Source organism: Ammospiza nelsoni, chromosome 7 (assembly GCF_027579445.1).
Source record: "Ammospiza nelsoni isolate bAmmNel1 chromosome 7, bAmmNel1.pri, whole genome shotgun sequence".
In the NCBI taxonomy this organism is placed as follows: domain Eukaryota; kingdom Metazoa; phylum Chordata; class Aves; order Passeriformes; family Passerellidae; genus Ammospiza; species Ammospiza nelsoni.
The window spans coordinates 12,830,688-12,855,989 of NC_080639.1; the positions used below are offsets into that span (position 1 = coordinate 12,830,688).

General features: G+C 40.5%; 1 protein-coding gene across 1 annotated transcript in view; it reads right to left on the reverse strand.

Moving 5' to 3' along the window:
• Nucleotides 1-25,302, reverse strand: part of SATB2 (SATB homeobox 2) — a 127,809-nt gene that overhangs the window by 47,198 nt on the left and 55,309 nt on the right. Inside the window, exons 4-6 of the mRNA XM_059476436.1 lie at nucleotides 23,291-23,414; nucleotides 18,487-18,589; nucleotides 5,662-6,134 (exon numbers count right to left, since the gene is read on the reverse strand). Of these exons, the coding sequence (XP_059332419.1) occupies nucleotides 5,662-6,134; nucleotides 18,487-18,589; nucleotides 23,291-23,414 (700 nt within the window). The remainder of the gene's footprint in view (nucleotides 1-5,661; nucleotides 6,135-18,486; nucleotides 18,590-23,290; nucleotides 23,415-25,302) is intronic.

Consider the following 25,302-nt stretch of genomic DNA (forward strand, 5'->3'; position numbering starts at 1 on the left):
AGAATTTTACCATGACATCTCTCTGCCTCTCTGCATTTACTCCAGGTCTCACCTTCAGTATTGTATTCTGGGCTGAACAAGATACATTCAACAATTCTGAAATACTTCTCTTTGCCTCTAAGTATACAGCACTCACCAAGAGCCTCTATATGAAGTACCTGTAAGCTTCTTAGGACTCACGCTCCTTTTCAAATGCTCACTGCTTTATTTCCATTCCCTTGCATCTCTTTCTAATTCCAACTAGGATAGGAAGCAGAAATGCTGGAAGTCTATCAGAAATGCTTATCCTGGCAATGTGTCCAGTCCAATTTTGCTGAACAAAATTGCTTTAGATAATCAGTGGAAAAATTTGAGTGGTTAGCCAAACCAAGCACCTTCGTATCCATTCTGTCATCATTTCCATCAGGAAAAAAGTGGTTTTGTATCCTGTTCCCTGACCAGCTCTTCTTCAGAACTTGAAGGACTCTGACTGAGACTAACTCTCCATGAATGGGAGACCAATAGTCAATCACACAGTACACTTCATCAATCCTTCATTTAGAAGAAATCTTCTGATCTCCAGATTCAGTGCCTACAGCCAGAGTATGAGCCTTGCTCTTAAACTCATTTAACTAATGCTAAAATGCATACATCTCAGGAGAGAGCTGCTTAGGCACAAAGCATTTAGAGGCTGATTTGAATAAAACTTATACAGGATGCAACAATGACAATTTGATTTTTATTATTAAAAATGAAGTGTTTAAATCCTCAAAGAAAACGTCTTTATTGCATTAGTTTAATAAAGCCTCTTTTTTATTATGGTATCTGTTTTTATGAGGGAAGACAGGATATGCATGCGGATCTAAATGTGGATGCATGAGGAAAAGGAGGCAGAGAAAGACCAACCACCTGCAGTCACAAAGTGCCACCATTTATATGACATGCATGTCAGACCTTTATCCTGAAATAAGCTGGGAAATGAGCAAAGATACAGAGCTTGTGCACACTGTAGATCTGTGCCTTTGCTTCCAAGGCTCAGGACTCCTGTGCATCAGCTGAGCAGGCAGCAGCCACCTCCTACAAGCACTCATTCTGAAAGCCTGACTCACATGCTACTTAAGATCTTTTCATTCAGCCTATTGAATACAATTAAGTTAATTGAAACTGAAATTTTGGGCAGTGCAAAACCCACTGTTGGAACAAATATCCCATGTACCAAAAATCTGCAATTTATTAAAGTAAGCATTTCCCTTACAGACTGCCCTCCTTCCTACAAGTACAACAGAACACTATTTGTGCCACATCACACCCAAGAATAAAACAAGCAGGCAGCATGAAAGGGTTTCATGCTATAAGAGAGAGTTTTCTATGAGGGTAAAAACCAACAATAACTCCCCCCAAAAACCCAAACCAGAAGCCTGGCTAATTGAAAGTCTGTGCACAATGGGGCAGACACCACAGCAATGAATGCAGCATGACTGTCTCACTAGATACCAGGCAGAGAATTAAAGCTCCTTGTGTTCCTCTCATTTGAGTTAAAGGGAAAATTATTTGCAAAAGGAATTCTGCCCAGGATTTGGCTCACAAGCAAATAGAGGTGGAAGAGTCAGTTATTTCAACAAACCATATTTCTGGTCTTAATGCCCTGTAAAGGACTCTTTTCTGAACCCATTCCTGTTTGGGGGAATTTTGCCAAAGAAAGCAGAATTAAAACAAGGAGTCACAACCCACAGCCTTACTTCCTTAGCAACCACACTCCTGCTGTCAGAGCCCCCAAACCCTCTTAGAGGTGACCAGTGACACCTTTGTATGCCAACAAAGGTGTCACTGCTCACCTATAAGAGGGTTTGGAGCACCTATAAGAAGGTTTATAGCACCTGTAAGAACTATTTCCCTCTTCCTCATTGTGGAACCCTGGACTTGCCTGCAGTTCCACCAGAAGTTGGGGCAACACCCAGCATCAATCCTGTGCTCCCCTATGCCTCAAACCACACCTGCAGCCAAGGTGTGACCAAATCCCTTGACCATGGAGGATCAGTGCTGCTTATTTCATCATAAACTTCACGACATCTGAGGCTGGTGGAGTTTCCTCCTCCTCAGGCTGTTACTTCCTTTCATCCAAAGAAAGTGGCTGGCACCAGCTACCCAGGCAGGAGCTGAGCTGGGTGTGTGCTGCTTTCCCATCTGCAGGCTGGGAAGCCAACACTCCCACATGGAGCTACTCAGAGCAGGAAGGAGGGAGCAGTGCTCTTTGGGAAGAAAGTTACAAGCAGCCTGGACAGGATGGTGTTTTTATCCAGCTCTCTTTGTATCTGGCCCCACAACTTGATTTAAAAAGCTCAGATTCAAGAATATTTCTGTTTCAGAGGCTGTTCAGTTAAACAAGCACTGGCCACTTGCCCAAACATTTTACTAGTTTTGGCTATCGTATCACAACATTGGCAAAAAAAAGATGCTTGAAAAAAGAGAAAGATACAAACTGAAACACTCCTCCAGTCTGTAGGCTTTGCAGTCCACTGGGCACTCCCAAGGAGAGCAGCAATTCACTGATCAAGTGATTTAAAATTGTCTAGATTCTTTACAAAGAGCCCAACAAACTGTCCTGACTACAGCTCCAAGAGCCTGCAGCAAAGAGGAATGCTGAGCAAACGAGGACAAGAATAGTATGTTCATTTTCTTTATGCAGAATAGGATTCAAATTACCTATCTTCCAGTTTGTATTTTCAAGAGTGGGATCATTTCAGCGGCTCCAAATATGCTGAAAAGCTTTCCAGCAAAGGACAAGGTGCATTTTCATGCATTTCCTTTAAAACAGTCCTCTCAGTCCTACTTTTATCCTGTAACCAACATCACCTACCCATTTATCAAAACATTACAACCTGCAATAAGCAAGTTCTGGTTATTACAACCTTTTAGTTGCAATCTGAATGCTATATTAGGAGACAATAAACTGCATGATGGTACAAGGACTCTGCCCCGAAGATTGGCCAAACTCCATGTGTGTATTCTCCTCCAGGAAGAAGTTCATAGCCTTAGCTATCAGGCCCCCTTGTCCTGCCTCCCATTTCAGAGTATCTCCACTGGCCAACGCATGCTTTCAGGGGCCACCCATCACCTAGAAGTTATCCTCATGTAAAGACAATGCAGGCTTCAGCCAGGCAGGCATTTTTGAGAACTCCAGCCTGCACTGGACCAGAACTGCACTGTACTGACAGCCTTTGACTTCACTGCACTGTTTGAGACCAAGGAGAGACATCAGTTCCCTCTGTGCACTAAAACCTCCTCACCCTCTATAGTCTGTGTATGTAGGAAATGTACAGAACTTGTCACACAGCCTGAAGTGCTTGTTTTCATGTGTGCAGACAACATGGCCACAGGTATAAGCAAATATTGCTCTCTTCAGGTATGTATTTCCAGCTTCAAGAGAAGATCTGGATGTATCACAAACCATACAATTTCACCTCTGCATCTTCTGACTCTCCTCACGTTCTCCCTCCCACACACACACAAGTGTCAGCCACTTGTTCCGATGGATTTAGCCTAGTTTGGATCAAAGCTTCCTCTACTTCATTTAACAGATTTGCTCAGATGGAAGGTCTCAGGGGAGAAATAATGTTAGTAAGAAGGGGCTTTTCAGCATTGAGTATGTAGGTCATTGGACTTTAAAATAAATTAGGGAATAGTTTATCTATTAAACAAGCCTCACAGTACATATTTCATGAAGCTATACTTAATTACAGGCTAATGTGCACCACAGAGCTACCATGAAGAAAGATTAAGCAGTGGCCCATAATGCAATGATTAATGCCATTATTAGCTGGCTGGCACACAGCATCTATTATTTGGTACCATCAGGAGAAACAACAGACCTCCAGTTTCCAATGCTGGCACTTCGGTAAAATACAACAAACCCAAACCTTTCCAGAGAGAAACACACACCTCTCTGTACCTCACAGGCAGCACGGGGGATGCAAGGAGGTGAGAGTAGACTTAAATTTCCACTCTAAGTGCCTTTTACAGAGTTTGCTTCTCCACCAGAGATGTGTGGGAATATCCCACACCTTCTATTATGTAGTGCAATACTGACTGCCTGAGCCCCTCTTCTTAATACCCTGAACAGCTCTTCATGTGAGGGGAGCTTGATTTGAGTTGGAATTAACACCTGAGGACATGGAAACTTGAGTGTCTATCTACACTCTTCTGCTGCAGGAATGGCTCCTGGGGACATGATGCACTGTATGTAAGACCACTGGTCTTCTGTATTAGGGCACTGTTGACTAACAAAACACTTGTGAGATGTGCAAATCTTCTACGGATGCTGTAAGACTTGCCTGTTCTGGAATCAGGATGTACACTGATTTACTTATCATGGAGGGCTAAGAAGCAGGTAGTATCTTACTTGTTGGGGAATAAGCCTCTGATTTAACAGCACACTTGGGCATTACCAGCCCAGGTCTCCCAGTGTGGCTGAAGGAGAGCTTCATGTTCCTTGACAGTGACAAAACCCTCACTGGCAATGTTATTGCCGACCTCTCACTCCAGTTCAGAATATGTCATTCTGTCAATACCATCCACCTTGATTATACCAGGCTTTATATACAACAGGCTATGATCCCAGAGGGATGAAAAGCTTTTCCAAATTAAAAGCACCATTTTAAAGAGGAAATACTCATGCATTCCTATGTAGTTTTCATTTGATATCCTCAAGGCTAATCCCAGAACTCAAGTGTTTTTTTCTGAGTGCAGCCATCTTATGAATTTAATGGAAGAAGGGAAGTAATAAAATGTGCTCCATACTTTAATTAGTTCCCTCATAACATGGCATTTCCAAAATGGCAGTGCCAAAGAAAATCATTAATCTAGGAGAACAGACGAAGGCACTGTATAGGGCATGGGACAGACCTCCTAGAGATATATACTCCCCCTTTTCTTCTCTTGCTGGTGAATCTCACCTCAAGTAACAATTCCAGCTGCACAAAAGGAATTTGTACCAATACTGAGTATTAAGCCACTTTCCATTTCTTAAGCCTTGCTAGAGTATCACAATTGAGAGATCACATGCTGTATCCTGTGGGATAAACATACATGGCCTGTCTTTCTGAACACACATTCACCTTGGGTACTCCATGTACCAGGCTTAAGCTGATACTACCATGCAATCATTTCAACATCTGCATTTCACTAGGTGAGTGAGAAAACCCGTGTCAGATGTACAAAAGGCAGACACTTTTCCCAGCACACTTGCATTACACATTTCTTGTGGGAGCAGCCTCTGGCACTAGTTGTGGCATCAGTTGTACCACAGGAAGGAACTGAAGAAGCATCAGAAGGAATCCCAAAATGACCTCTGACTCTCAGTCTCTCATTACCTCCTCCTGGCAACCAGGCAGGGGCACATGTGGAAGTTTATAACCACAGAGAGAAGCCCAGGGAAGAACTCCCATGAGCAGAATGACTGCTAGAGAACAAAGCTCAAGTAATGGCACAGGAGTGGCCAAACGCAAACAAACAGCTATTCCAGGAAGAAACAGTCTTGTTCAAAACTGACAGAGAGTGCAGAAAAGACTGAGAGTGGTTTGACCTGTTTCTATGGCATGCCCCGTGCCCTGACTTGCAGCAACCACACAGCCCCACAAGAGCTACAGCTTTGCCCCTTCTTGGTTATAGAACAGAAATTGGTACCTGTGTGCGGTTGAATGCTACTCTTGCAAAGACAGCTTGAGACACACTGGCTCTCTTCAGCTCATCTCTGACTTGCTGGTAAATATCTGGAGAGACTTCCACCGATGAATTTGATGGCTCTGGTTTGACAGCTCTAGGGATGGGTGGATGATTCAAGAACTGCTGGTTGATAGCCTGTGGGTGCTGGTGAGCCAAGAGTCGGCTGACAGCAATCTGCTGGTTTATCAGATGGGCCATGGCTATCTGCTGCCTCACCAGCTGTGGACTGAGCTGAGGAGACAGGAGCCCAGGGTTGATCATGGTTTGCATCGTTGGCACTTGGTTTCGGATTGGAGTACTGTGGTGAATTTGGCCATGAGGAGACTGTTCATTAGATTTTCCCAAAGTTGCCAGCTGGTTGATATTTGGTAAGTGCATGGGACGTTGACCAAGAACACAATAGTCTGAAAGGTTTTCTCTTTCCACTCTTTCCACTGTTAAAAGAGAAAAATTAGCTTGCTGTCATTTCAGTTTGCATTTAGGGCAAAGGATTATATTGCAGGTGACTGCACACAACAGCACCTGCTTTACTTTTTAAGTCTACAATTGCATAGAAGTATCATAGAAACATAAGCAAAATAAACACAAAGTAAAAGCAACAAGAATAATTAACACTCTTTTGGACTTCCCAGGCTTCATTCTGCCCCATGAAAACTCCCTATAAACCAACAGCAGGTATCCTCCCCAGCCTCCTTTCCTAAAAGAAAAAAGCTTGGACACTTCCATTTATACCATTACTAACACTTGAATCTGTCACAGCAAATGGATTAACCTTTAAAACTGGTCAGCATTTCAGAATCCCTGGAATCTAGGTAAAGGAAAGAAACTCAAACTGGTATCTACTCACACAAACTGAATGGAAACAAGGCCATTCCCTGTGCAGCTCATGGCACCGCTTCTCATTACAAACTTGGTAACTATTATCTTTTCCACATAAACTCTACCTTGCACTGTGTGTGGATAAAACTTTCTGGTACCATCAGCTCACCCAGGTGCACCACAGCAGACTCATGTTGGTTGTGTGAAACCATAGTACAAAACAGTGAAATTTACACATGAGAAAAGTCTGAAGCTATGGTTCCTATAGCCAAAGCCTCATTGCCATGAGTTTGTCCAGAAACTTTTAAAGCACTGTGCGCAAATGCCCACTTGAAATAAAGTGGTTCACTCTATTAAAAAAAAAAACAACCTATGTGTAACACAACAGTGATCTCTAAGTGATATCACATTACAAAAAAATGAAAACAGTACACACTAAATGCATATACTCAAGTTTTATATACTGATGTGCATTGTCCCTGCTAAATATCTTATGTCAGCAATACCACAGTACCTTTTCAGGTAACTGCAAAACTAAACACACACATCACAAAATAAAATTTTCTCTAAAAGTACCATTTGAAATAGGAAATGGAGTTTAGCAAGTGCATAAATATTATTCCTACCTAGGTAATTTTAAACAATCAGAAGTCCTTCTACAGTAGGTTGCAGATTCCATAAGCCTCCTTATGTGCAATTGAATAGGCATTATTATATTGATCTGATATATGAGTGTTAAAACATGTCATCATAGAAAACCACTATCTCATCCCTGTATTGGTCTCAGCAAGTAACAAGATAGGATTTATTTCAGAAAGGTCGTAATACTGTTATAACTTGTGTAATGATTAACAACTGTACGAGGTTTTGAACTCTTTTTAAAAACCTAATCTATATAAAGCTTTACACAGTTAATACTCAGAATGATAGCTTACTGATGACTTGCTCTCTTCTAAATAGAAAGAGAGCCCTTTTCTCCTCCCAGAGTTAATCTAAGGCAGAGAGGGTCATGCCCTGAACACATACATACACACAGTTACTATTTTTAGAACTGTCACTCTGGAACATCACAAGTACTGAATTTTACAACTAGGTGAATTAATACCCAGAATTTCCTTGTAAGAAATTTTAACTCATTCTTCCCATTCTTTAAAAGGAAAATACTGTAACATCTTTAGTGCTCTATTAAATAATTGCTTTTAAAAATAAAAAAAAATTAATTACTAAGAAAACTATGAATTCCACTTTCTCACAAAACCTAATATTTAACCCAATTGAATTTCTAAGTAAGCGTTTACTTGTATTTCAACTATGAAAGGCAATGCAGAATGTGTGATACACAAATATTATTGTCAGCAAACGACCACTTTGCTGTGTTACTCACACGCTCTCAGATACATAATGCAATATTTCATCTTTCTGAAAATACTGAAAATCCCTATTCAGAAGCTGCTCTTCATGATGTCAGAAGGCCTCCCTGAAATGAGGCACAGAAAGCTCTACACCAGGAGTTCTGTACCACTTCTATATTCAGAAACAGACACGAAATCAATGTGAAATATGCAATAGGAGTAGTGCTAATTCCAGGGATGGACCCATCATCAATACAGAGGTGTGGGCAGGGCAGTGAGGAGGGGCTGCTTTGTCACAGCCTCAGACCACGTTCTGCAACACAGACAGACGATTCAGAGCCAACATGGCCATACCATCGCCTCCTCAGCCTCTCTGCACTAAGCCTGCACCTGAGTAATGCCATTAAATACACACTGTTGCTAGCCAAGTGCAATTAGTCCAAAGGTACAATAGCTACTTGGCAGGTGTAAGTAGCATAAAGCTGTTGCTCAGTGTAATGAAATAATTGGAGCATCCTACTACATGACTGACAACCCTAAAAATAAAAGAGTCCTTCCGCTAGAAGTTTCAGAAGAGCTGAAAAAGTTCTGAACTATTTGTAGTTTAAGGAGCACACAGAGAATAAGTCACTGAAACCAGCAAATTATTACTTGTTAGAACACAAAAACAGTAACCAAGTGTTTTTGAAAACTTGGTGAGAAATAAATATAAATAACATTCACTTTCTGGGCTGAACCACATTTGCCAAGTTTCCACCCACTCTTGACTTCAATGCCAAGTTATAAACCCCTACAAAAATAAAGTTTAAGATGAAAAGGCTGCCAGGCTGTTAATCTCTGCAGTGCTACTTGGAATTACACAGAAACATCACCTGACTTGCTTCCATAGGTATATTTTTCCCTTATTATCAGTTTCCTTTTTTGATCACATTAGACTATACAGCCATGCATGTACTGCCTATAAACAAACCAGATTCTAGTCACTTTGACCACTTCAGTAATAAAAGGCTACCATTAGCAGTTACGCTGGATGGAAAAAATGTGCATTACTCAACTGCTCAAGACTCTTTCCTTCTTTAACATACGGCCTGTATCTGATTCCCTGTTGTTCTTTGGTAACTATGGATTGGTTGCCAAATCTGCAGGGCTGAACAGGAGTAAGACTGAGACACCCTGGAGATGGAGAGTGGCACTGTCCTGAGACACAGACCAACTTCCCAGCAATGCTCTAAGAAGGAAGGGATACAGAAGCCACAAAGCTTCTTTGCCACCAGCATTCAGCCTCAGATCTTCCTGAGACAGGGCTTTTACATTTGCATCCTCCATTTTCCATGCTCATACCCAATTACAGGGGATACGTTCAGAGCTCTTGTAGTCCTGTACTGATTGGAATACAAAGCTGTACTGATTGAATATAAACATGTGAGGACAGAACAGCAAGACCTCACTGGGAAGGAAGGGGTTCCATGGATATGTACTGTCTATATTCAAGTACTGCTCATAAACGACTTCTGCTAGCAATGCCTGTGGTAGTTAAATAAAAGCTGGTTCAGGAGGCTGTTACCTACCTCCATCTGTGGTGTGACCACAGCAAAAGGCATTGCAATGTTTTCATTTTCTCTCTGCATCACTCACTTGGTATACAATTCTGCAGTTCTTTGCTTGAACAGCTTATTCAAACCAAGTACAACAGCACTGTCATATTGCAGAGCCACCCACTCTTCTGAAGCCCATCACTAGGTAGGCAGAGACTTGTGTCTGGACAACAGGTACTGTGCTAAGTTCAGCAATTAGCCCTGAGAGCACTCTAGAATAGCATCTGCCCTTCTTTTTTCTATACCTCCCTACAACATGTCACTACCTCTACAAGACTCAGAAACCAACATAATCCCCAAATTGGGAGCAGCAAATTATTGTATTTGAATATTCCGTTCTCATCCTGTAACGATTACCATGTGTGTCAATGTATTTCAACTCCATATTGAGTTAAAACTTCCTGGATCCAGCACAAAAGGAATTCAGTGCACCCTTCCCCTGTGTGATGCTCTTAACCTCTAGCCCAGTCTTCCTTGCACAGTCAAGCAGCTGACGCAGACCACAGCACAATAGCTTGGGGTGGTCTGCATGCAACTTTCCATTTAAAATAAAACCAGCTCAAAAGATTTAAAATAAGATTTATTTCTCCACCTTCCCTTCCCCTCACACTTTATTTGCACTGAGTTGTTAATAGGAACATTCTGACAAACAGCCCATGGGGCGTTTAGGGCTTATGCGTGGCACTGAATTGACTGACAGCATTGGAAACCAAATTCCTGTGCACAATGAGGGATGCAGCAGGGAGAGCAAGAGTGTGACACGTCTCCCAGCACTGCACTGCAAGCAGGGACACAGAGGACCTGCCAGCGCCCACGACCCAGCGTGTCCGGAACTTTTCAGTCCCACAGGCACTTTGCCCCAGAGTAAGAAGAAGCTGGTAAAGAAACGTTTTGTAATAAGTTACTAGCCGGCAGAATTGCCATGCTTCAATTGTGACAGTATGTCACCACCCAGGGCTGTTCTCCAGTGCTTCAGTTTGCTTCTTTGTTTTATTTATTATTTAAAACCTGGTGATCATAAAAGCCATTTCTAGCAGTGGTCACGGCCAAGCCATGAGAGCTCTGTGAACTCTGGTATACCCTGCACTAAGCTTGAGACAGAAAGGTTCCCACAATTTCTCCTGGCTTGGCACCATCCTGCTCACTGGAGCAAGACCTGAACTTTGGAGCCATGCTTGGGGGACAAAGCACAGCACCAGCTTCACCTTGGAGAGACAGGGCTGCTGCACTACACCCAGAGAGTGCCCTCTTGCTTCTGCTGCATAATTATGAACTACCACTTTGTAAATAACAGAACCACTCCAGAGCACAGGAGGTGCTTTTAAAGTGGTAATTCCATATCTTTTTATCTGTAATTGGGATAATTGCTCATTTCTTTTAATCACAGCCCACTTAACCACTTAAGTGCAAAGGGCTGATCTGAGGAGTCTCACTTCAGTCAGCATCTAATCTTTGTATTTACCCATAGTCATTCACTGGCTTCAGTGCCTGATCTCTGCCTAGGCCACTTGTTCCTGCATTCAGGCCTGGAGGAAAAGCAGGCTGACCAGAGAGGCAGACATGATAAGAAGCTTTAAAAACCTTTCCCCCTACTCCTGCAGGACAGCACAGAACCTCAAAATAGCTATAGAGCACATACAGAAATTGTTTGGCCGCTGGCTATGGGTAGCAAAGGCCTTTATCCAAGCCTAATGGAAAACAGACAGGAAAGACCATTGTCTGTTCTTTGTTGAGTTGCAAACCATTCAGTTCCCACCAAAGCACAAATCACTGTTTTTAAAATTTAGAATCATCATTAAAAGTGAGCCTTTAACCACCAATCTGAGGTAAACTGAGCACAGTGCACTAACATTGCTGAGTCTCTTTGTGCAGCTAACCTGCTCACTCCTTATCCTCAAGACTAGCTCTAAGTCATCCCTTGGGACACAGGGATGCTAACATGTCTTCTGCCAGTGCTTAAGCATAAGAAGTCATATGCTTTACATGGGCTTTCCCTGGACTGCACTGCTTCCAAAGATGCCTGTCAGAAGACAAGTATCATCATCTATTTTTAGGTTTTTGGGTTTTTGTAGAGGTTCCAGAGGCACACAGAAGTATGAAGTCAGTTCTTCATAATCATATTAATATTTTGTCAAAAGGACATGCCAGATCCATCTGGCAGAGAAAACCATGATACTGAAGGTATTCTAGTGACCACCTGCTCTAACCCATGAATACTGGTCAGGTGAAATGCAAAAGGAGAAGCAGCAGAATCATTAGTTAGAACACTCTGACAGAAACACAGGCTTGTTTAGATGGACTGATGTTACCATTTGATATAAAAGTACCTCCCTTCCTGTCAAACTATTGTAACAGTAGATTCAATCTTTTGTGAGAGGTACAAACCTCCTAGATGACCCAGGCAATTGTGCAATTCCTCTGGGAGATACATACAGGTGTATTCCTGATTCATACCATCAGAGATGGGGAAGGGAGGGAGACAGAACAGAAACATCACTAAGTCAGAGATACAAACTCATCAGGTATTTCAAGTGAACAGAATGCCATTCTGCTCCTGGAGTTACATATTCTATGAAATCCACAGGATCAGAGAGACACTTTGCAGCTTTTCACATAGGAAAGCTTATGCCTGTACATAAACTTCAAGTTATCCTCCTGTTTGAAACTTATCTCCACTAATGCTTACTTTGGGAAAATAACTTTTCTTCTAAGCTAACATGTCATTGTTTGGAAGCACACAATTTTTAAATATGAAAGAAAATTAATTCTGAGATTCCAAAGGTTAAAACAAAAACATGTTTTCATTTTAGAAAATGGACGTGACCATTCTTTATTAAGAATTCAAAAGGGCAGATGACCCAGCTGCAGCACAAAGGTCCTCACTGAGAAAAGCACAGTATTGGAACAGGAGACATTTAAAAAAAAAAAAAAGTTCAGTGACATAATTTGAGCAAGACATGGGACAAGTGGCTGGACAGCTTCTCCACAGAAGAGTTTCCAATCTTTACTGTGTGGCCTGTATTGCCTACAGCACCACTGGCTGCAGCTCCAGCCACACACAGTCACAGAAGATGCCACTCAGCAAAACTCATGTATCCTCTGTCACAGCACAGGCACTGTGAGCAGTGACAGCCACTGCCCCAAAACAGGCACAAGCCAAGGAAGACATTCTGCAAAGCTGAGATTCATATATGCATTTACCTTAGATAAAAATTACTCTTAATTAAAGAAATAAACCCAAAGGGTGTGTTTTATTCTCTTTACAGAGAGGAATAGCCAAGAGGGCCACAATTCATACACCCCTGCAACACACAGCAGCAGCTAAATTGGCTTTTAACAACACACATGCACAAACCCCCAAACTGGCACTGAACATCACAGACAATGCTGAAATGCAAAATGCTAATATATGGGTGGGGAAAACAGCGGTCAAGGGGTTTCTAATTCTTGCTGAATCTTGACACTTTTAACTTATATTTAAAGAGAGAGGCCACTTTTTCCTCATCATTAGTGACAACTGATGAACTACTCTCCTCATAAAATAGCACAGCAGGCTACTAAGACTATGTCCCCGAGTCAAGAGCTGATCTTCAGGTCATGTATGTTACCTAGATGCTGACAAGTTTACTGTGACTGATGTTACTTTTCTTCCTTTTCATTTAAGAAAGTGAGAAAAGTCCTGTTTTTAGGGAAATGAATATACAGTAAAGTGTATAAAAGTAAGCAAAGGAGAAGTTACAGTAATGTCAAGAGCCTCACAGCTGACCCTAAATGCTCTGGTTCCAGAGCCACAACTAATATCCAAACAAGATATGAAATGTACTTCCTTAAAAAACTTAACATTTCTGCAAAAGGTCAAGATATACGCATATAAATACATACTATATGTAAACCCATCTACTTACATAGAGAAAGGTAAAATACCCATGCATGTATCAGTAAAAAAGGTATTTTTAAAAGTCAGAAACTCTGTTCAGGAAAGATCTGGTGTGCCTCTTCATGAGGCTTCCACAACATCTGCTTCAGAGGAACAATTAAAAACTCTTCCTCAAAGCACATAATGACAGTTTTCCCTAGGCTCACACTGGCATAATCACTGTGCTGCAATCCTCAGTTCCTTCAGCTTGGAAATAAGAAAGCAGGGAGCCTTTCTGAATCATGTTTCTAACCTCTCTGAACCTACACTGGCCTCTAGGAACACATTAAAAGAGGAACAGATTGCTCAGTCTATCCATTATTGGAAGTAAGCAAACAAACTTTCAATAATAAAAGAGCACATAAACAACAAATCAGTAATATCGGAAAAATCAAAGAGGAGCCAAAGCAGATTCTCAATTTAAGGAAGCTATGAAAGCTTTTTCTTACATTCTTGATCTGTTGAAACAGAAATAATTGAGGCCTCCTCCTTTAAACTGAAAAGCCTCATCATTCCACAAAAACTTTGAGACAGCCACAGTCTCAAAACTCACATCCACAGAAAGCTATATTTTGACAGACACTGATGGCAGGAGCAAAGATGACATGTTCTTCATACACACACAAAAAAGTATGCCTTTTTAATTTTAAGTCCACAATGTATTTATTTTTTCCTGCTGCCTTTCTAACTTCCTCCCACTGAGCTAAGTTGTGTCATCAGGCAAAAAGAAAATATTCACACCAGTTAAGATTTTCAGTTGTGAAAGAATTGTGATACCGTGATAGTCCTTCTGATAAAAATAGAAAGCAAGACACTTTGAAGTGAAATATCTATTGAGAAAGAGAGCTAAAAAATATTTTAAATGCTATGAACACAAAACACTGGGACACAAATAGGTAACTGGTACAAGTTTGATCCCTTGAGAATTACCTGAATTGCATGATTAAGTTCTGAAATACCTCTCTCCATACATACACACACATATATACACACATATATATACTTACAAAGTGTTGTTTTATTCCTGTATCTATTTGTAAATCAAATTTAAAACCAATGCAAACCTTTCAAGCAATTATTAAAACCCAGCATTTCAACAACGTTAAATGCCTTCTCCCAGCTTCAGCAAGTTCAACTTGTAGAGAAATGCTTCTGGATGAGCATTTCTCAGACTAACAGAAGCATCCCCGTGGGACTGGGCAGGAAAAAGGCAGCTTGAGAACCACTGGAATAAGCCATTGGTCTATAGTTGTCATTGATTAGTACATATTCTTTAGTAAAAAAGGGGATCTCTGATTCTTCATCGAGGCAGGTTTAAACATAATTAAGTCTTGTCAAGTATGCACAACTTTGTACTATAAGGTCTTGCATCCCTCAAAAAAAAAAAAAGTAAATAAAAAGGGGAAAAGAGGCTTCACATAGCAATCTCACATTAATTCATGATGCATATTTTGAACAAAACTAAACACATACTAAATAGCTTAATTACCACCTCAAGTGATTACAAACACCCTAAAGGCAAAAGGCCCACAGTAGAACTGTTAAGCCTTTTGTTTCCCAACCACTGTACACATTCCATTATAACAGGTTTTAATATAAGCTCTTCTTCAAATATATTCGTGTGTGCCAGAGAGACTGGGAAGAGTGGACATCCCATTATAACCTCCCTCACGTCTTCACACACAAGGGGCAGATCCAGGACCAAGAGGAGACAAAAAGCCTCCATCCTCCTACCTGCCAATTCCCAAATCTGGCTGTACACTAACTCTCATGCTGCTGAGTAAACTGTGAATGTTTTAAAACCTTGAGAGGATGGGACAGGGTGGGAGAAAAAACATTAAAGCAGAATTTTATTCTAGCATCATCTGACACAAGACAAAATTGACATGCTGAGCTGAACTAACTGAAAACTTTTTTAGAATTATGAGCATAAGTAGATTAGCTGTCTTTTCAGTGAGTTCAACAGAATGCACACTGAGAATGTTTACTTGAGATTTGATACAATTCCATTTGTATACAGCTTTTACATCTGTTGCTAATGATATCAAATTATTGATTGTTCACTTTCTTATATTATTTAAACATTAGCTATGCACTCAGCAACCTGATGCTTTTCTTTTTTTTCTTTTTTTCCAGGGAACTTTTTATTTCTGTCTGTCTTTGGTTGTAATTACTTTGATCTTCCAGAGAGTATAATTAATTTACTGTTTATTTATTTCTATGAGAAAGGAAAAAAGTTTGACCTAGTAGATCTATATGTGGCAATTTGTAATAGAATCACATAGCTTATGTTTAGGAAATCATGGTTTTGATTAAGAAGCAACCATTTAGTTCCCACTGTTTTATTAAAACAGACATTAGCAGATAATAGGAAACACATTTAACACTGTAGGCTGCATTTAGTTTGCAACGTCAATAAAGTTATTTTGAAGCCCCTTCCTATTTTGTATTTACCACAGCTCATGTGAATCAGTTTTTGCTTTTACTGTCTAGTAATCAGCTCTAGAATTACACAAGGATATGGGTGCTGGTTTCAAGAACTCTAAATCATAGTTTTACCTAATCTACCCAGCTACAGCCCAAAAAACAAATCACTACATCATCCATTCACCTTCATAGAAGTCCTTTTTAAAAATATTATTAAAGGAGTATGCGATGACATATGCATGTAACTCGAGTCACTGATTTTGCACACTAACTGAGCTGTCCTGCAGGACTATCTGGCTATAGAAAAGAAACAAAACAACCTTAAATGAGAGACGATGAGAAATTGAAACCATTAAAGTGCAGAAGTCTTCCTGCTTGCAAGCAGTTAAGATTACTGCTCTGAAGTTGCTGTTTATTCTCCATGCACCACTGTACCTGCCACAGACTCTTTGTTTTCTCTCCCACTCATATGGTTGATGAATCAACACTACTTGAACTGCTTTATAGCAGCTTGTGTTTACTTCACACATACCTTAACCTTCCTTTTTCTCCTCCTACTAACACACACATAAACTTCCAAGCAGCAACGACTGGCTGTGTCTCTGAATAGCACAGATACAGAGTTATCTGGCAAAATCTTCGGGTTTGGATCCTTGACCTTTTGATTGAGGTTTCATTCTGCTTTTACTGCACTTAAAAATTTAACTGTGCACTTACTCAGTAAAGAAAAATTAAGAGCATAAGCTCCAAGAGTGGAAGAAAGTAGAAGACAACAGTGTAGTAGAAATACTCAGAAACTGTAGTAGTGTCTCGACAGTTAAGAACACTACAGTTAAGGGTTTCCAGTGCCTCTGCAACTGGCACCCTTGCCCAGTTTTGGGGAAAAAAAAAAAAAGAAAAATGAAAAAAAAAAAGCCTGTTTCTGTTTTCCCAGAACAGCAAGTAAAAGCGAATGGTGATGACCTTGAAGCTGTTTGATTCTTTTGACTGCTTTTTAACCAAGAGGATATGTTAAAGTACTTGGAATAAAATTCTGTTATTAAGAGACACCATTTAGAGAAAAGAAACACTTCTGAGTCACACAATGGCAATTTACAGAGAAAAGAAAATATCCAGTTTATTTGGCACGAGGGCAACCACATACTAAAATGTCCAATCAACATTTTTACTTCTAGCCTAAACCATTTTAGTAGGTGAAAAGCAACATCTCCATTTCCTTGCCTGCACTGTTACCCCAATCCTGCCTGGACAATTTTCCTTCTAGACACAAATAATTTCACCACAGAACATTCTTTCTTTTTTCCCCTACTGAAAATCTAATCATTGCAGAGGCCAAGCATGAGTGTCTTACAGGTATGTTCTGCACAAGCCAGATGTGCAGAGAAAAAACAGATGCCTCAGAACTTGTTCTGATGTTTCATGCAATTTTGTTTCATGTGTTCCTAGCTCAAGCAGCAGACTTTTTATGGTATTATTATGCAGATTTCTAGTCTGTCCTAAGGAAACAAAACAAGCAACCCTTCGTGGCTTATGCTTCCCAGCCTTTTAAGAGGAAAAGACAGCACACTCTTTTTGAAAGGTGCTAATCTTCGAAACAACTGAAAATACAGCAGTTTCTCACAAAGGACATGACATTACTCTATTTCTTCATGGTGTTTTTGTGAATTTTGTTATGATTTTCCTGGCTACTGAAAGAATCACAGACAGAAATGACAATGACAGTCCATGCCTTCTTTCAGACAATAAACCTTCAGTTCAGTGGTGTAAGAGAGAGAAAAACTATGGAAAAATCCTACGCCAGCATACAGCTAATCTCCAAGGGTGATGGAGATTTGGGGAGAGAGGTCCCAGGTCGAATTATGAAAAAGCTTTTGACTATCCTCTAAGTCCTGAGCATTTAAAGCACATGAGTGTTAAAAAAAAAAATAAAACCCAAAAACCTACTAAAACAAATAGTCTGGTGCACACTTGGCAAGTCCCTTGCCAAAGGAAAGGAACAATAAAAGAACCAACCACACACAATAGATGCTTGTCACATCATTTTGTGCACCATTGACAGGTGATCAGACTGTTCAGTGGTGAGAATGAGATGAATTTAGAATAATTTTACTACCTCAGGCACTATGGACCTACTAATACCATTTCATTATAGAAAAAATACATACAATATTTTTCTCATGACTTCAGCAGGTGCAGCACCTTGCTATTTATAAGTGTCTCCCAACAAGCAGTACTATCCAGAGGAATAAAATACAGCAGGAATGCCAGTAGACTTTGCAGTATTGAGAACAAGGGCACATGTAAACTTAAAAAGTCAGGATTTTAGCTTTCGGGAACAAAACAAAACTAGGGCAACTTACATAGTAATTTAACTTTTAAATCCTGAGATACTAGAATGTTTTCTTTCCAAAATGTTTTTGCTTAATTCAAAACACAGTTGATCTTTCAGCACAGTGAAATGGGATATTTTAAGCATGTTTTGTGTCCTGTGTTTTCATGCCAGCCTTGTTTGTAAAGTATCAGATTTAATTTCAAATGTGCTGTGACTGTGTCCTCTTTGTAGACAAATTCACAAATATTATTATTGCTTATTATTACTGTTATTTAAATCAAATAATCTCCAACTGTCAGCAGAATTTCAAGAACTTGGAAAGCAACAAAAAAAAAATCAATTTACCTTTAATCTTCTTGTACTTTTTGTACCATCTCCCAAACTCCTGGCACTTGGTTGCTGACACATTGGCATAGTATGTACTATTTACAATGGATGAAATCATACTCTGGAAGTATAGAAAGAAAAAACAAAAAGGATTTAAAGTATCTTCCATGATTAGAAATCTTTTCCAGGGAAAGCAAATGACACCCGAGTGCATAATGATCATCCATGTGTGACTTTAAACCCAAAAGAACCATCTGATGAGTACAAAACATTGGTTTTATTCTCCAGTCTATATGGCCAGCCATGAATAAAATCACAATAATACTTATTTTGCACAATTATGTAAAAAAATGTAGTACAAACCTACACTGAGACCTGCTGCTCAGGCTGGGGGGGAAGTTCTGCTTTGCTTTATGCTTGTGATACTGCAATAGCCAAACTTCGGTTGCATAACAACAGGCAGAGCCGGGCTGAGTAACACACGCTCACTGCACCAAGCACAATTTAGGAACCAGATCCTAAAGGTAAGATTAGATGCTCCAGCATGCATAATCCCAATAATGCTTTTCAGATGTCTCTGTTCTGCTTCCAAATGCAGCAAGACTGCACAGCCAAGAACTGGAGAACATCCGTGCTTCTCGGTGCAGAACAACAGTTAGGCAAATAAGTTAAATTAATATAATTTATAGAAACGTGTGATTAGCCCTTGTGTGAAGAATCACCCAGAAGAGAAATTAGCAGTGCCATTCAGAGCACAGGGAACTACACATACTACAACACAGAGCAGTCAAAACCCACAAGAAAGCTCAACAAAACTGAAATACCACTTGCCTAACCAGCACCCCTCCCTACTCTGCAAATTCCCCCTAAGCAACTCTATACAAGCTGAATGAAGAGATAGCTGCAGACTGATTTTCCAGCACCTGATACTAATGAAAAGGGTATTTTATATCTGGGGTGCTTCTGCCCATAGGGTGGCAAACAGCCTCATTACCAGTAGTTCTTCCCTTCCTCCATGCTATAGAGGAGGCATCCCTTTAATTACATTTCACTGTCCTCTTTTCTCCTTTCTGAACCTTTCCAGGGTCAAACTGTTCCCAGCACATGTCCACTGTCAGCAAGGAAATGCAATCTAATGGCACCAAGACATAGGAGCCAATGCACCTTCTCCACAAACTGTATTTTATTTTCCTCATGCCCTCCTTCTGCACTTACGTCAAAGCTCAGAGAAAGCTGGGGCACCTTGTGCAACCTTTCTGCACCAAGAGGAGAGAGCAAGGATGATCTCACAGCTCAAACCATGGCTTCAAGCTCTGGCCTATGAGCTCCTGCAGGCTCTTGGCCATCTCTGGAAAGCTATAAGGCTTATGCACTGGCTCACTGAATTTAACCATGCTTTAAAAACAAAATCATCCCAGCCCTCTGTCAGATCTACCCAGTCTCCTGTCCTGTTCACTGCAGTATCACAGGACACTGTCCCTAACTCTTGAGTTTTAGAAACTTAAAAACGTGAGCAAAACAGAACAACCTCAGATAACTGGGTACAGATTACAGATTACTTTCAGCCTTCAACAGGTAATTTCACTTTCACTGAAGAGGCCCCTCTGCCTTTTCCACTTAAAGAGTGCCATGGTGCAGTGCAGCAGAGTTTGCAGGCTATGAAGTAAGAGCCTTAAGTAGCTGCTCCAATTTCTAAAACTGAGATTCAATTTTCTAATTAAAATCAATATTTTGAGACATAAACCTAGCATTGTGGCAGTCAGCAGCAATTCCCTGCCCATAAATCCTCCCTAGCTCTACAGCATTTTAACAAGCAATAGAATTCTGAAAGCCTGACATGGTGATAGCCTCTGCTGAAGAGGGTTTTTGAACAAAGTTGAGCAAACCCAGTGGTTTTTTGCATCACTTCAGGTAAATTTCCATTCACTAAAGAAGGGTGGGGAAATTGTTGAACTCCGTCTACATATCAATTTGGTTCTCTTAAGTTTGTTTTTTTTTGGGGGTGGGGGGGGGAGGGGAAGATTCCTTCTCCAAATCACCTACCTCTACAAGAAATCAACACTACTGAAATCATGAGGCTATTAAATATCACAGAATATATTAACCCATTAACCTTTATTTGAGAAAGCAAAACTTAAAATAAATAAACAAAGTAAAATCAAACAGTAAATCAACCATTGGTGAAAAAATCCCAGGACAGATTCTCTTCTGCAGGGGAAAGAACTATAACAATTTTCAGACCACATATCCTCACTACTACGTGTAAAGTAAAACTAGGGGTAATTGCCTTAGGAATCTTGGTAAGTCTGGAGAAAGGAAATACCCATTTAAAATAGAGTGGGAAAAATAACCACTCACTAGTTGCAAACTTGTAAATAATGCATAATATTTCTGGAATAATTCTTAACAAAGGAATAAAGCAGCAGATAGGTTCAGTATGTGCGTGGCCATGACAGCCATGTGGAATGAATACTACTTAGACCAGGAGCTAAGAAACACCCACACAAAGAAAATCTGGTGCAGTCAGTTCAAGGAGAAAAACATGGGACACACTCATGTCCTAATAAAGCTTACTCCAGCAAAGAGGCAAAAATGCATGGTCAGTGCTGAAATGAGTGATGCAACACAGGAAGGACAGAATCTCTATGGAAAGATGGAAATATTGAAATAATTGGATTTCTTTCTGCCACACACACTCCCCCTACCTACCCTTCTTCCCCCCAACTTGGTTAACTGGGATTTATTTGTTTGAACAGGAGCCGTAGGCTAAGGGTAGCTAAGCTGCAGACATGTAATACACCTAGCAGAAAAAAAACAGAACAATTTTAAATCAAAGTGAATGATTACATTTCCCATTAGCAGCAATCAGAATCCCCGTCTGGGCTGCTTGGAGAGCTGGGGCACTGAGAACCAGAGACAGAGCACCGTGGCTGGTGGGAGCAGGAGCTCCCCACACTGCCCCTCTCTGCTTCTGTACTTGAGGCATTGCGAACACATTAATAAACAGCAGCATTTACTCTGCAGTCTCACTCCTAAGAGACCACTCTGCAATTTGCTGCTGTCAATAATATATTAACCACAAGGGGGTTGTAATGACATTTCACATTTGGCACGATATTTTTTTAAAACTGATTTGGGAGAAGGAATTGTATTAGAGGCATATTCAGATGATGGTAATAGACAGCTTCTATACAACCTTCCATTGTATCTTCTGCATTTTGTGAGCTAAACCAAAAGAGACTGAAACTTTTTATGGCAATAATAATAATGATACAAGCTGCATTCTGCAGTCTTAATTCAAGAGTTAGTCACTACCCAAGGTTATTTATACCTATGTTTAAAAGTAAGGAAGCTCAATTTCCTACAAAAGGATCTCCTCTTAGTTTTTTTCCACTAAATAAATACTGGGGCAAGGATTTTGGCTGCTACACTTCTGCCATCAGTAATTTTGTAAATATATGTCAGACTAAGCCTATAGAAGGAGTAAACCAACTGCAGTGTTTCCACCTGGTAGGCTTTGAAACTGAAGTGGGAGGAAACAGACCTAGACAACAAATGAATTCTGCATATGAAATGATGCATAGTTTAGTTATGCTGGATATTGAAGAAGACTGGGCAGAGACAACCATATGCTGCAATCATCATTAGCTGACCAGATTCCACAGATAAGTCTATTTTAAAAAATGACACTTAAACTGTGTGAAAATGAAAACACTTTCGTATTCAACGCGTATTCCACACTGCACATATCTACAGTGTCTGTTATTCCTTTACTAAATCAGCAAGTTCTGTGGCTTTTACTCACAAAACCCTTCCATTCCTGTTAGCTCTGCAGATCCCACACAGCTAAATAAAGTGAAGAATATGATTCCTACCAGCTCCATATTTTACCTCTGTGCTTTCCCTGGAGTTTTAATCATAACATAGCGAGGCAAATTTGTGGTGAACAGAGAGAATTATCGTGGTTCATGGAGGCTTTGGATCATGAATTGCAGGATGAACATAGATTGCAATGGAAGACACACAATCAAAGGAGAAAAAATGTTGGATATGAGCAAGCAAAGCACCGGAGTTTTAGGAAGCTGGAATTACCCATGTTTTGACTTTTCAAAGATACAATGGATTAACCTGATTCTAGTACACATTTTAGAAGGCAATATATTTTTCATGCCTAGCAAAGTTACCTGGTCTGGGTGTTAAAGTGTTATTCTGTTTTTTCTGAGAGGCAAGGAAAAGTCATAAAAAATTTATTAATGTCTCATTATGACAATCTGAAGTACAAATAGAGCTCATGACATCTGTAGGAACCTGTGTCTTAGACATGACATCAGTGGCGTTTAAAAAGCAGTCATGGAGAATGAGGCTGAGTTTTTGTTCTTTTTTTAACATAATTACATATACATTTCTTTGTTGCTGTTTCCTAGAAATTGGGCCACAACTGTTAAAACTGCATACTTTTTATCATGGTTGCAGGCTGATGAGAGCTACCCATGGGTTGTGGGGGGAAGGGAAGCCTCTGCTAGTGGGAAGAAGCCACTTGAATCTTATATTTGAGGATCATTAGTCCTATTGCAATAGGTTCAGATAAAAATATAAATAATGCATTCACATCTCTATGAAATCAATTCATAATTTTCACCTGGCGAAAACACGGTGTAAAGATACTACTATTTAACATATTAATTAGTATTTCTCCTTTCTAAAGAAAACAAGACATTTATTTGGGATTTATAGAATTGTTTAGTGTAGGCTCTTTACAGAAGAAATATGAGGTTTACTTCTTGCAAATCTTTCTTTCCCTAAGCCTGCTGAAAGCACTGACCTGTGAGAGAGGGCATTCTTTGGCTAATGTGCTCTGATTCATCTCTTTGAGCAGTTCCTTTAAGGCATTGCGAACTGTGGCATGGTTCCACTGCTCTGCTGGCAAATCTTCCAACTTTGAACAACTGTTAAAACAGAAAGCAAAAAGCAGATAGAAACATCACCTTCACAGATGCTTACTTTTTGCATGCAAGTGCTATAGAGCTTTAAGCAACAAGCACAACCCTGGAGCTTCCTTCTTGGCCAGTCCATCAAGGTGTTTCTCCCCTCTATCCCTCTCCCACCAAGCACGATCACCAGAAGATGCGCAGCTCAACACGCATCTGCTGATCCTCCTATGGCATATGTGTGCATAACCATTCCTGCTGGGGCCTGATGGAGAGCAAAGAAACTGCATAAAGTGAGCCCCAGGAATGGCTGAGTAAAGCCCTCCTCTCCAGACAAAGATACTCCTGCTGGGGTAGAAAAATAAACATATATGCTGCATGCACTGCCACCAACAAACTCCCTGAACAGTGAGGGCCCTCATTGTGTGGAGGTGAGACTTCAAAAAATTAGTTTCATTTTATACAGGCTCTTATACTGCCCTTATCACTGAAGTATCTGAGAGCCTTTCAGAAACACATGAAGCCATATGCCCAACATCTGTCACGTGCAGTTCATTCTCACTTTCATTCCACAAGAACTGCATATGTAGTGAAGCTTTTGTCTTCATATGACTTGTGCCTCTTTTAATTTAACAAGCTTATGGTTTGTGTCTACATGCATGGGGACAGACCCAAGAAGCACATCAAAAAGGTGGGAGAAGCTTGTCACTGCCATTTCTGCTACAGAGCCTTAATGCATGCTTTCCAATGGCCCCAGAAGGTGGTTCTGCCTTCTGCCCTTAGAGCCTGTCTCAGAGCTGAACCTTGAGATGTGCTTGAGGAGTTCAAGTAGTCAGTGATCTTTATGCCAAAGTCATGGATTGTCTTTTATTTACGTGGCATCCAGGCATTCAGGCACTTTGAAGATAAAGAATGAGACCTTAATGTCAGGTTCATACCCTTTGCTAACACAGATGTGACAACAGACTACACGGACTCCTGGTAGCTCTATAGCAGCTATAGGGTCCAGACACTCTTTTACAACTACATAGAGATGCAGCCCAGCTGAAAAATTTTCACAGTATATAAAACCAAGGAAAGACCTGTTCATGGAAATCCGAAAACCCAAGCACCATCAGAGATTCAACAAGAAAGACATGTTGCTGTTTGGAAGTTTAATGTCAGTGAGGCATCAACTATTTCCAAATTCTAAATGGAACAGAACAGTTGGAGGGTATGTACCTGTCACCAAAGGACATGCACAGATCCCTGTGGGCCCCTCTTCTGTTCAAGCCAAAGCTTCAAAGAATTGTCAGTAAGTTATTCCAAACTGTCTGTTACTTTTCACTCTTTCCACTGTCATGTTCTGGCCATATAGCTACAGGAGGCTGTGCAATGCAGGCTTATCTGCAGCTCTGGCATATGCCATGCACTGCCAGGGACCTTGCATTTGAGGACTCTTTAGTGGGCCAAGAGAGAAAGGAGAAGAAAAAAGGAGGGAAGAGTGGGAGGAAAGGAGGGTAAATAAGTGTAAAAACATTGGGAGCTCTTGCTTTGCTAATCAGAACTAGCCCTCAGGGAAGGAAAATATTTTCCAAACACCAAATGGAGCTGCAGTGACACTCTCCTTCCTTGTCTTCTATTTGCTGGAAAGACCACTGGAGGAAAAAAGGAAAGTAAAAAAAGATCCCCTCTTCCACATCTCAGCAACTGGCTGCAGAAGACCTGGATTTTCACAATGCAGCCTCCAGAAAAAGGCAAGGAGATTATTATTTGATAAAATTAGAACTTAAGAATCCATTAAATCATGGACTGTAGAAAGGTCTGCCTCTAAAAGCCCCATATCCTTACTTGATTGAGTTTCTGCCCTTCCCCGCTCTGTTTCCATATTGCTACTTCAGAAAACATACAGTATCAGTTGGAACAT